The following is a 12,282-nucleotide window of genomic DNA, read 5'->3' on the forward strand; positions in this document are numbered from 1 at the left end:
CTGTACTTTTACTTTCAGGAAAATAAAAAATGTTGTCACACAGGAGAAACAGCATCATCTCCCATATGGACATTGATGTCCTCCAGGAGCACACATTTTACTAAATCTATATCCCATCCAAGAAGACTAAGTATAGAAGACATTGTGTGTTAAACATACCTTAGATATGGCCTCCACCACTGAATCAGGGAGTGGACCACTGTTTCCAATACACGTCATGCAACCATAGCCAACAACCTCAAAGCTGACATGAGACAAAAAACAACTGTTAAAGTAGAATGTAAGTCCATGTATTTTCAGGCAGTTCGATTTTTTGTTTGAAATGAAAAAAAAGAAAAATTCAAGTTAGTTTTTTGTTGCCTCCCTAATGTTATTATTCCCACCTGATGTCATCACTTGTCTCCTCTATCACTGACCTCATGTCTGTCTCCTTCACCCCTCATCTTTAGTGTTCTCCACTAAGTCATATGGTCAAAAAGAGCATTATATATTAGATGTAAAAATTACAGCTCTTAATAGTTTTTCAAAATAAAGTTTAAAAAATATTGCTTGGGCTTAAGTAGCTGTTCCCTCATTTCCACCTCATATTAGACCAACCTGCTGCCTTCCCCTGTCATCTTCTCTTCTGTCTCTCCATCCTCACAGCTGAATAACATTAATTTTGTGTTAAGTAGGTTTAAAAATACAGCAGTCAAACCACAATAGAAATGAAACTTTAATTTAATTGTTCTTGTTGCATAATAGTTACTGACTGGACACTGCATCTGATCTGACTTATCATATACATCAGAACACCACTGTAGTAATATTGAGTAAAGACATTTGAACTCAAGTGTCCCCCTGCCAAGTCCTAGAACAAGAATCACTAACCATTTTGAGTCTAAGGGCTGTAGGGACACTGAGGACTAATTGGTTTGATACACATATAAACGTATACAACTCATCTTTAAATAAAGAATAAATAATAATAAATGATGCCTGGTTCTTCAGGTTCTGACGGGTCTGCAGTCTTCCTCTCCTGATCCATTCTGTCTGTTATCATTATCATACAGCACACTGTGCTCCACTGAACATCGTCGGCACATTTATTTATTTATTTTTAATTGGCCGCATCCCACTTCACTGAAATTGATCAGCCTGGTATGTCTGTCTTCCCTCTCACGCCTATATTTTGTCAGAGGGAATCAGATAAAGAACCAAGCTGAGCCGTTATCTGATTTCTGATTTTGGTTTAATGAATAAAACAAAAACCAAGTCTATTTTTGTTTTTTAATTTTTCACTTCTAATGGAAAAACAAACTGCCTGAAAATACACGAACCGAATAGTCATATGTAGTTGTCGTAGCAGTTATCTGATTTCCGATTTTGGTTTGATCAACAAATAAACAAGTCTATTTTTGTTTTTTCATTTCAAACGAAAAAATGAACTGCCAGGCTGAAAATACAAGGACCACCAATGTCGCAATTTTCTAAAAATAGACATTTTAAAATATATATTATTCCAATTAAGCAAATTATTGAAAACACCTAAGATATTGACCCAAAGTATAACTTAAAATGTAAATAATGTTTCTCTAGTTAGTTGTCTAAGCCAGCCGACATGAGTGAGTACATCAAGAGTCTATAAACTCAGACATAACTATTGAGCAGCTTACCCCAGTTGAGACATGCAGTCCATGACGCCACTCTTCTTCAGGTAGTAGGTCACCACTCCACTGCCAGGTGACAGGCTGGTCTTTATGTATGGCTTCACACTTAGACCATACTCTATTGCTTTCTTAGCAAGAAGCCCTGGAACAACACATGCTAGCAGTCAGTTTTGATTGGGACAATGGGTCATTTCAGCATTAAAGCCATGGACATAAGTACATCTACCTGCTCCAAGCATGACAGACGGGTTGCTGGTGTTGGTGCAGCTGGTGATAGCAGCAATGACTACTGAGCCGTGGCCCAGAGTATACTCCTTCCCACCGAACTGGAAGGGGACCGCAGCGTCATGGCGTTCAGGTGCCACCTGGAAACCCTTAAATCCTTGCTAAGATCAGAATTGAATGGTCAAATTAAATAGGTTCATTATAAAGCTCTGTATAGCAATAAAAAATAGAAGAGTCACTATTTAATGGTATTCACCACTGGATTTCACAGACATAATAAATCATGGTAAAATACAGTATAAAGTTGAATAAGCTCAAAAGTTGAAATGCTTAATATAACTTTCGGTACTGTGTTGTGCCTTTTGTTGACCCTTCTATTGTATAAAACTAACCCAACGCAAACTGAACCAACCTTTGCTCCTAAACAAGATTCAAAATCCATTTTCATGTCAGAAACGGGAATCCTGTCCTGCGGCCTTTTGGGACCACTGCAGCAAGGAACCACTGTGCCAAGGTCTAACTGCACTACCTTAAAGAGAAACGAAAAACACAGATTCTTAAATCTTCGATCAGTCTTAATGATTTATTTTTTCAGTTTTGAAACAAATCATGCAAGATTTGCCTGATTAATGTTTTGACAAAGATGAGCTTAATTACCTGAGTGAAATCTGGATCCTGGGCAGTATTATTGTAGTCTCTGAACATGCCTGTTGCCTTCAGATACTTGGTAATGTAGGCCAGAGTTTCTGGTTCTCGTCCTAAAACAAGACACTATCATTACTTTTGATGAATGAGGAAAAACGTCCACTATCCATAGCTTCAAACTGACAGAGCACAAAGAGCAGTAGCTGCTGAAAATCACATATTTTCGACTGAGTAAATCTAGCAATCTTAAAAGTCTTCAGAAATAAGAGAACTCTAATTCACACAGCTGGACTCTCACCAGTCTGCTCCAGGTACTTCACACTGATGTCATCCACTGGGAAGAAAGCTGCTGTGGCTCCATACTCCGGACACATATTAGCAATGGTGGCTCTGTCAGCAATAGATAGCTGGGCCACACCTGGGCCGAAAAATTCCACAAACTTCCCCACAACACCCACCTGACGGAGGTGCTTCAGGTCCAAGAAGTGGAGGAGGACAAAATGTCAGGGACACAGGACCATTTTGTTGTCATTTCTGCAGATAACCTCTGACTAATTACCTTAGTCACAGTGAGGACGATGTCAGTGGAGGTGATGAGCTTGTCTGGTGTCCCATGCAGTTTGTATCCCACCACCTCAGGAAGCACCATGCTTATTGGCTGCCCCAGCATAACAGCTTCTGCTTCAATGCCTCCAACACCTGAACAGCAAAGGCTGACTTTAATTCAACAGCTAATCAGTACCTTCAAAGATGACATGCTATGAATGTACATTATTTATCTCCAGGGTTTTGTTTTCTGGATAGTTGAACTGATATCAACCTTATTTTAGGGCCAGAGTTAGCGTCCCTGATCATGCTTTAAATGTTTCTCTACTAGAACACAAAGGGACCACTGGAACCAGTCACTAGGAGGTTTCAGCAGAACTTCTGACAGACAGAAAATAGGTCGGCTATTTCAGCAGGAGTCTTTCAGCAGGAACATGTGGAACATGCAGGACATCGGCCCTTTAAAAGTAGGCTAGTTTTATTTGATGGGTTATGAATAAGACTGTCATGAACATGAGTAAGTCTTCATGAATATCTATGACTGTTATAAACATTCGGTAAATCATGACACTTTTAATACAAAGTTGACATGATTCAAAATGTCTTCGTTATGACAACTTGACAGTGATGTCACCACTTATATTACAACTACTGCTGACATTTTTGTCAGCAGTAGCTTAAAGATAAAGTTTATCTTTAAGCAGTGCAGAGGTATTCAGTGATACAGAGGAACCTACAGGTGGACTACGGCTCTAACACAAGTCCAGCAATAACTTCCATTATTGCTGGACTAACAGCTATAATGGTCAAGCAATAACTACCATTAGTTATTACTCTTCTTTCTCTGTAAGAAGAGTCGCTGCCTTATTACAGAAGTCCTTCTGGCAGTTGCAAAGAAATGTACGCAACAAAATAGAAATCAGATGCTTGCCTTCCAATTAAAATATGGCTTTGTGAGATAAAAATTTTGTAAAAGTCTGACAACATGATAATCTGCAGGTAACACTGTAAAGTCAAACATCAAGAATATAATTGACTTCGTACTTGCTGTGGTTCAGACAAACCAAATAGATTAGAATAAGATGAGGGTTGTTTGCGTTATGGTCTCACCCCAGCCAAGAACACCCAGCCCGTCAATCATGGTGGTGTGGGAGTCTGTGCCCACCAGACTGTCTGGGTAGAAGAAGCCATTGTAATTAAACACTACCCGGGCCAAATACTCCAGGTTGACCTGGTGAACAATTCCTGAACCGGGAGGAATGATCCGCATGTTCTTGAAGGCTTTGGACCCCCACTGGGAAAAACAGGCATCATGTTAACAATCTAGTTACTTCAAACAGTATGGACAAAGAAGTTGTTTTTAATATATACCTTCAAAAACTGAAATCTTTCTCTATTGCGGTCAAACTCTAAATCCTGGTTTTTTTGAAGGCTGTCAGACCTGGAGGAAGAAACAAGACCCATCAAGAGATCAGACAGCAGGATAACACACCATCTACAGAATGATTCAACGATGGTGAGAACTCCAAGGTCTTACTTCCTGTTGAAGTCCACTTGGATGGAGTGATCAATAACGAGGTCAGCAGGACAAACTGGATTAATCTTTTCTGGGTCACCGCCCAACTTCATCACGGCATCCCGCATGGCAGCGAAGTCTACCACAGCAGGAACACCACTGCAAAGACAGACAATGTCAATAGACAGACATGCACTTAAAACTTATTTTGAAACTTTTCAAATACAAACACATTTTTTACAGGTTTTCTGACAATTACAATAATGTACAGCTATATATTTGAGAAAACCTGTTTTGGAACATTTTGTGTTTTATACTTTCATTGAACAGGACAAGAATAGGCTGGTACTAATAAAGACAATTAGACCCCAGAAAAAGCCAGAGCTTTTGAAGATGTGACTGAAGCTGGTAAGACAGTTTGAGCTGAGGAGTGAGGAGGAAGTCATGACTCCAAAAATAAATATAAAAAAGCCAGACTGTAGTTTGCAAAGACACACGGACAAAGTTACTCATTTTTGGAGACATGTCCTGTGGTTTAATAAGCCTGAGATGAAAATATTTGGCCATAATGAGCATAACTACAATGGAGGAAAAACTGGGATGCTTGGGAACAACCCATCCTCATACTTTCTGTCTATGAAGTGTGAGTGGCTGCGTCATGTTTTGGGGCTGTTTTGCTGCAGTAGTAACTGGTACACTTCATAAAACAGACCAAATCATGAGGAAAGAACATTATGCAGGAATATTGAAGTCACACCTGAAGGCATCAGCCAGGAAGTTAAATAGACAAAAATCATCACCCCGAAAATTAGCATGGACTCCTATGTAAATTTCAAATCTTGAAAATATTAATATTTAAATGTCTGACATATCCTTTTTCTCATTGTTTTACTTAAGATAATGAAGGAAAAATGTGTAAATGTAATTTTATTTGGACTATCTAAACTTCTATTTTAACTGAAAATACAAAAGGTACATTAACTAGGACAGTGCAACAAACTATTTCTAATAAAACATACTCCAGGGTTTCTCCTAGTGTAAAGCCTGGCAGACTGCTAGGCTTTACTTGCCTAATTGGTGGGGGGCCAAGTTACATGTTGCTTGTTTTTTATGTAGAAAATGAAAAAATATACATATATACATATTCTTTTTAAATAAGCTGGACTACAGCACCTCTTCTGCACTGAGAATATAACTGGCTGGGCAGAATTGTTCCTGAAAGATGGGTTTATAGTTGATGAATTGAACAGGGCATTAAGGTGGAAGTGTGCACCAATCACACCGCTGGGGCCCCTGCGCTTTGGCCCCCTAACGTGTTATTGCAGTTTGATCTCTCCCATGTCCTGACATGGGAGACTAAAATTGGACACAGTCTCCCATGTAAGGACATTTATTTTGAATACTTTATTTGGGATTTTTGTAGTAACAATGTCACTATTATTAATTGACAGGACAAAATTGGTTCAGTATCAAGTAAAATTCAAACAATAAGACATACCTGAAGTAAAATACATTTACGATAATATAATACAAGAAGGGCAAGATGGGGGCAAGGGGTAATCAATAAGGATTAAATAAAAATGTATATGAATCAGACATTGGATGAGTGACAGAGTATCACTCATAGATCCTGTCGAGTCCAGCTTGATTACAGGAAGCTCAGTCAATCCTTGTGTCAAAATAAATCTACCCAAAGCGTCAGATATCACTTCAACAAAAGGAAGGTTTTTATGCAGCAAAATTAATATTCATCTGGACTTTGAACTAAACGAAGAAAAAAAAAAGAAAAAAAACTGGACCCACCCAATCTCTTTTTAGCTTTTTATGCTTACTGTGAGATAAATATGTTTCTTAGAAATAAATATCAGGTTAACTTTTTTTCAGGTAAGTATGGACTCTTTCTCTTTTTGTAGAGCTATTAATTTTTTGACAGTAAATCTTACAAATTTCAACTGACTTAATATTAACATTGGCTGCTCCATTATGTCTCTCTGATAGTTGAAAGTATTTTTCTTTTTTGGGAGGAAGGGAGGAGGATACAAAAGAGAAGGACAATAACATTTAATATTCCCCACTCTTCTTGATTGCCAGCTCAACTTCCTGGCAACCAAACATAAACCTTCAAGTGCTCACCTCTTCAAGTGCTTCAAGAGGTGAGCACTTGAAGGATTGCTCACCTCTCCATCTTTCTAAACTAACATATGAATTCAACATGCAATTTCTCTTAAAATTTATAATTGCAAAAACAAACACTGTCATAGCAACCTTGGAATATACATTTTAACCATCAGAGAAACATTTCTTGTTCACCCAGATATAAGGACAATTATCCATTGTAATGAAATATTGGCACACCAATGAACTGTAAGCAATAACATTCCAAACTTTTAAAAGATTAAATATCATTAACCAGTGTACCTCCACATAATGGTATTCACTAATAAAATGGAAAAGACTGGAAAAGAAATAACGATAAGCCATATGTAATTAGAAGGATCAAGATGGATCATTGTACCGCCAGTTGTCGAGGAGCCAGTATGGATCCTATTCACTGTCTCTGGAGAAATAGACCTGATGGTGACCAAAAGTGTCAGGCATCTTAACAATTCATTCTGTGCCACTTTCTGACTCGGTGTTAATAGTCAGTGATCACTGGTCATGGACGCCTGCTGCTCCCGTTGTGCCAGGGAGTTGATTAATGTAAAGGCTTCGTCTGCGGTGTGAAAAAAGTGGGTTCCTCTGACGTCCGATTGGACCTTGAGGTGTGCAGGAAGGATTGCACATAGCAGGGGGTGTTTCTTGCTTAAATTGCTTGCGGGGACAAGATGTTTGTGGCATCTGGCTAATTCTGGACTCATATCAGGGAAAAAAGTTTATTGTCATGTTGTCGAAGCAATCTCTTTAGCCAAAGCCTAAATTTTCTTTCGATCTTGAAATCACAGGAGACGAATCAGGACAGGTCTTGGGGTGGTACGAGGTGGTTCACCTGGTCTGGGCTCCCTAGTCACGGTCCTGTGTGCTTGTTCAATTTCCACCGCCAGCCTCTGAGCTGCTGCATATGGGCCGCCATCTCCCAACATCTCTGGTATCCAAGCTGTGAAGAATTTCACAGGGCACAGAGCCTATTTTTACACCCAACACTCAAATATTATTTCTCCTGGTATGATTTTCCAGCTGGTCGATTTTCTTTTTAAGGAACTCGCTGTCACCTTTTAGCTGTTTCATCAGCTGTTTAAACTCATTGTCAGCATCCTCAGTATCACAGATTCGATTCTCAGCCACTGCAGTGGCGCAGTTGGTAACACTGTTGCCTTTCAGCAAAAAGGTCCTGGGTTCTGCATGGAGTATTTATGTTCTCCCTGTGCATCCGGCTTCTTCCCACAGTTCAAAAACATAACTGTCAGGTTAATTGGTCTCTGTAAATTGTGTCCTTAATAAATCTGCAACTAAGGACACAGTCCTGCATCTCGACGAATCATGGATCCGAGCTTAAGTGCAGTGGCTCTATTTCCGTACTGTAGCACCAGATCTTTAGATCTCAACTTAAAAGCTGCATCATACGAACTTCTTCGTGTGGGGTGTGAGTTTGAAAACATTTCTCATTTCATTTTGCTTGTTTTAAATAAAAATTAGCACTTTCTTCTTTGATTTCCAATTTTGACTTCCAATGATTCACTTCCTGCTAAAGAGCCCTGTGGCGGTTGAAGAAAAGTCAACAGAAAAGCTGCACTGAGCTACAAGCCGCATAGTTCAAAGCATGGGAAAAAAGTAGGGCTTATAGTCCGAAAAATACGATATTTGTGAACAAAAAGAGCACAAACTCAAAGATTAAACTCACATTATTAGATTGTAACAAAACAATCTAATTATGAATATTGTTCTTTGCACTTTTAAGTTAACTTGCCAGCTCCTTAAAATTTTCAATTCAAATGTTAAACCATTTTAAATACTTTATCTATGCTGAGACAACAAAATCAAAAGTAACAGCATTGATAATCTTAATAAGCAAATATAAAATTTCTATATTTGTGCTCTGTGTTAAAATGACAGCATTTAAAGGCCTGGAGGGCCTAAAGCAGCTGCTTAGTTCATTTATGCCTTAGGCTGGTTGTAAATGTGGTTGTCAGCATTACATAGTGCTCTTAGATCCACTAACTGCTGACTTAATTTGGATTTGAAAGAAGTGCAAATTATTGATATTTATTTAAATTATGTATTTTTTATTTGTTGTTTTTAAGACACTATAGTTGTGGACTCAATTAATGTCGCCAGTGTCTTCGAGTAACATAGGAAATATTTGACCTTTCCTGTCAATGTAAAATTTTTAATACAAAAACACGGTGGGCAGGTAGTGCACTGTTTAGCAAGTTTTCCGGGGGAAACCCTGCACTCTTTTTTATTACAGCATAAATGTTTACAGTTCTATAATGGTGGAATGGTTTCCATTTTCTTTCAACAAAGAACAGAATGTTGAAGAGCAGAAGAAAAGTTCAAAAGTTTGTCTAACAACTAAAGAAGAGTTTGGGTGGGACACAGATAACAGCTGAGGTAGAGCTTTTGTTACAGGGTATAATACTCTTAATTTTGTTAATATCAGATCTAAAAGTTTGAGAGTTCATTTACTGATTGTGTCTCGATTGGTTTCGTCTGACATGGGGTGGTGGAATGCATTCCTCCATTACAACACTGGAAGCGAAAGGAGTAACGTTGTGTCCGTATCTGTTTTCATTATTCCCTTTTGCAGGTAAAATTCAGACTTATAAGGTTTACATTTTTATTTAGGTTTATTATGTTTGCTGAATGAACAGGGAGTGTTTGTGTTCTTTGCAGTAACTTGAGTTTTATTAAGAGTTATACTCACATTAGCTTTCTGGCTAGCTGTGACCAGTGCTACATTTCTTATTACTGTATGAAGATAACCAAAATGTTTGTGTACAATGTTCAGTACTCAGTATGTGACTATGTAATGTTTAAAACTGTTCTTGAAAATACATTACAACACTGGAAGCAAAAGGAGTAACTTCGTGTCTGTGTCTGTTTTATTATTCCCTTTTGCAGGGCTGACATTTTGTGGTGAAAAAGAGTACTTATTATGCACAACATGCATAATAAGTATTAGTTATTTGACACATTAAAATGATTGAGAATTTAATATGTTTGTAATATTTTTTTAACAGCAGTCATCATAATGTTGGAACAAAGGTATCAGCAGTTACCAAGTGTCAGCATAATTTTTCATTTTTTGTCAGGCTGCAGAGTTGGTAAAAGTAAAAATGAAAGAACCCACGTGAAGTCTTGGAGGATGACACGAGCCGGCCTGAATGGTACCTCCACACTTTGAGTCTGGGTTTGCTGCCAGTTTAGGATGTTTTCCACATCTAAGCTCTTCACTAGAAACTCATCACAGTTTCTGATGGCTGATTCCAACAGGACCCGGATGGAGAACGGCAGCCTGTCTGAAGAGCAGATATATAGTGGCAACAAACATTCAGTACATATGATGATTAGAACAAGTTTCAGAAAGATTCATTTTGTTGTTACCATATCTGGGATCTCCAAGTTTAAGAAGATTGAAAAACCTCTGCTCTGGTACCTCAGGGCTAAGAGGCTCCACTATATGTTGGAAGGGATTGCTTCCTGCGGTAAGCATCCTGTTCTTTAGGTATGAAGACAGCTAAATGAATAGAGAAATGTTTATAAGCCTCTTACAATTATTACATGTGCAGAGAGAGAGCAAAGGATGGTGGGCTAATCCACAGACAGAGCGTGTGAACTTCCTCAGTGAACAGTGTGCCGGCTAGGATCAGAGTCTTCCACCTATAGCGTTTTTAAAAAACACCTGAAACTGATTATTAAAACTTCCCAGACATGTCATCATTTTAACTAACTTTTTACTGTGTTTTTTGTGAATGTTTGTTAAATGTTTGTTAATTCTTGATTGTATGTTTATAATGTCTTTTTGTTGTTTGGGTCTCCTTGTCTAGGACTACAGATGGAAATTAGCAATTATGCTATAATCTGGCTCATTTACAATCTATACAGTAGTGTTGATTTAATGTGCACTGTCCTTAATAAAGATTAAATGGATTAGCCAACACTGCAGAGCATACAAAGGTGAAACAAGTGGCCAATGAAACCTTACATAACCCAAATTCTTTGCCAATCTGTGAAAATGTCCAGGAGAAAAAGAGCACAGGTAAATATGAGACAAGTCATCTCTTCTTTTACAAGCAGTGGATGTGTGTGATTCAAAACACAAGTTCTGCCACACGATTTCCTTGTTCAAGCCTTGATCTGGCAGAGTTCAACTGATAGGAGAGAAAAAACGTTGCTGCTGCACAGCCTGAATGTCTGCTGGGTGACACACAACACAGCATAAGTAATACAAATAAATGTTTTAACAGTGACAGGCAGTTGCTTAGTATTGGCTCAGTAGTCACTAAAATGAATATGTTATTACATTAACGCTGTCATTTCCCAGAAAGCTCCATTATGGGATTTTCATTCATGCTTCCAGTACTTCTATTCCACTGAGCCTCTTGCGTCACTTAGCATTAGCTAAGCTCCTTAGCAGGACATTGTTGTCAAACACTGTTGGTCTCAGAACATGGCGTGAAAGTATTAATCACACAGACATCACTGCAAATTTTATTTTTTGCTTCACAATGAGCATAAATTGGTATTGGAAAGGAAATGTTAGCTAACTTGGTTGCACATCTAATGCAACGATGAGTTAAAACACCTTATTAGTAATAAAAGTAACTCACGACATGCCTTCCTGAACATAGTTAACCCTTTAGTTAATAACTGTTGATAGGTAGAAACTACTTACTTCAATCTGTAGCAGAGGCGACAACCCGAAACAAAACCCACGACTCCACTATGACAGCTCCGTTCCACAGTGGTCGGCTCAACTTCCGGTTGGACTTTCTTCTTCATCATCATCATCGTCTTTTTTTTTTTTTTTTTTTTTTTTTTTTTCCTTTCTTCTTCTTCTTCTTGGATTTACTGGCGGTTGGCAACAAACGTTTAGTAGCATTACCACCACTTACTGGTATGGAGTGTGGTTTGTGATGGTGTATCGCTTCATACACACACACACACACACACACACACCCACACCCCCCACCCCCCCCCCCCACACACATATATATTTAAAAATACATACTCATACATAAATTTGTTTTCTACCCATTGTTGAATTTTAAAGTAGCACAATAGTACACAATAGTATTTGTATCTAAGATAAACTTAGATACAAATCCAAACTAAGACAACTGGTGACTCTCTGAACTTAAATAAATGTCTAATCAGAAAGCAGTCTTATACTCCCTAAACATTTCAGACAGGGAGTGTATTGGCTATCAGGGCAATAAATTCTTTACTTAGGGTTGAATAGTTCAGATAAACATTAAAAACTATAGAAGTCTGTTACAACATATAATCAAATATATTGGTATATTTATTTAAGCATTAAAAAGCATGTTTTTAATTAGTTAGTTTTAGATCCAACTTATAGTCATTATTTAGCAATACATTTTGTGCAAGCTTGGTTAAAAACACCAACTGGTTTCTTGTTGAATCATTTTGAGGCAGAGATAACGTTCCAGACCCACGCTATAAATCAGATCGCCTAAAGGCGGCTGGTACGAGAAGAGCTGGGTGTTTCAGTGGGTCTCAGAGGTAATAAAATTAACATTT

The 12,282-nt window shown here is 38.1% G+C and overlaps 1 protein-coding gene across 3 annotated transcripts in view; it reads right to left on the minus strand.

Annotated features, from left to right (window-relative positions):
- Window positions 1-11,547, minus strand: part of aco1 (aconitase 1, soluble) — a 36,163-nt gene extending 24,616 nt beyond the window's left edge. The window contains exons 1-13 of one of the 3 annotated variants that reach the window (XM_055056382.1): window positions 11,414-11,547; window positions 10,123-10,255; window positions 9,869-10,037; window positions 4,603-4,740; window positions 4,437-4,506; window positions 4,176-4,359; window positions 3,079-3,218; window positions 2,818-2,989; window positions 2,532-2,632; window positions 2,287-2,403; window positions 1,876-2,035; window positions 1,656-1,791; window positions 160-244 (exon numbers count right to left, since the gene is read on the minus strand). In XM_055056382.1, coding sequence (XP_054912357.1) covers window positions 160-244; window positions 1,656-1,791; window positions 1,876-2,035; window positions 2,287-2,403; window positions 2,532-2,632; window positions 2,818-2,989; window positions 3,079-3,218; window positions 4,176-4,359; window positions 4,437-4,506; window positions 4,603-4,740; window positions 9,869-10,037; window positions 10,123-10,231 — 1,581 coding nt within the window. In that variant the 5' untranslated portion in view covers window positions 10,232-10,255; window positions 11,414-11,547. Of the gene's footprint in view, window positions 1-159; window positions 245-1,655; window positions 1,792-1,875; window positions 2,036-2,286; window positions 2,404-2,531; window positions 2,633-2,817; window positions 2,990-3,078; window positions 3,219-4,175; window positions 4,360-4,436; window positions 4,507-4,602; window positions 4,741-7,567; window positions 7,676-9,868; window positions 10,038-10,122; window positions 10,256-11,413 lie in introns of all 3 variants that reach the window. The other 2 variants (XM_055056385.1, XM_055056384.1) reach the window with 2 other exon arrangements.
- Window positions 11,548-12,282: the final 735 nt, after the last annotated feature.

Source organism: Poeciliopsis prolifica, unplaced genomic scaffold (genome assembly GCF_027474105.1).
Source record: "Poeciliopsis prolifica strain line A6 unplaced genomic scaffold, Auburn_PproV2 SCAFFOLD045, whole genome shotgun sequence".
Lineage (NCBI taxonomy): Eukaryota > Metazoa > Chordata > Actinopteri > Cyprinodontiformes > Poeciliidae > Poeciliopsis > Poeciliopsis prolifica.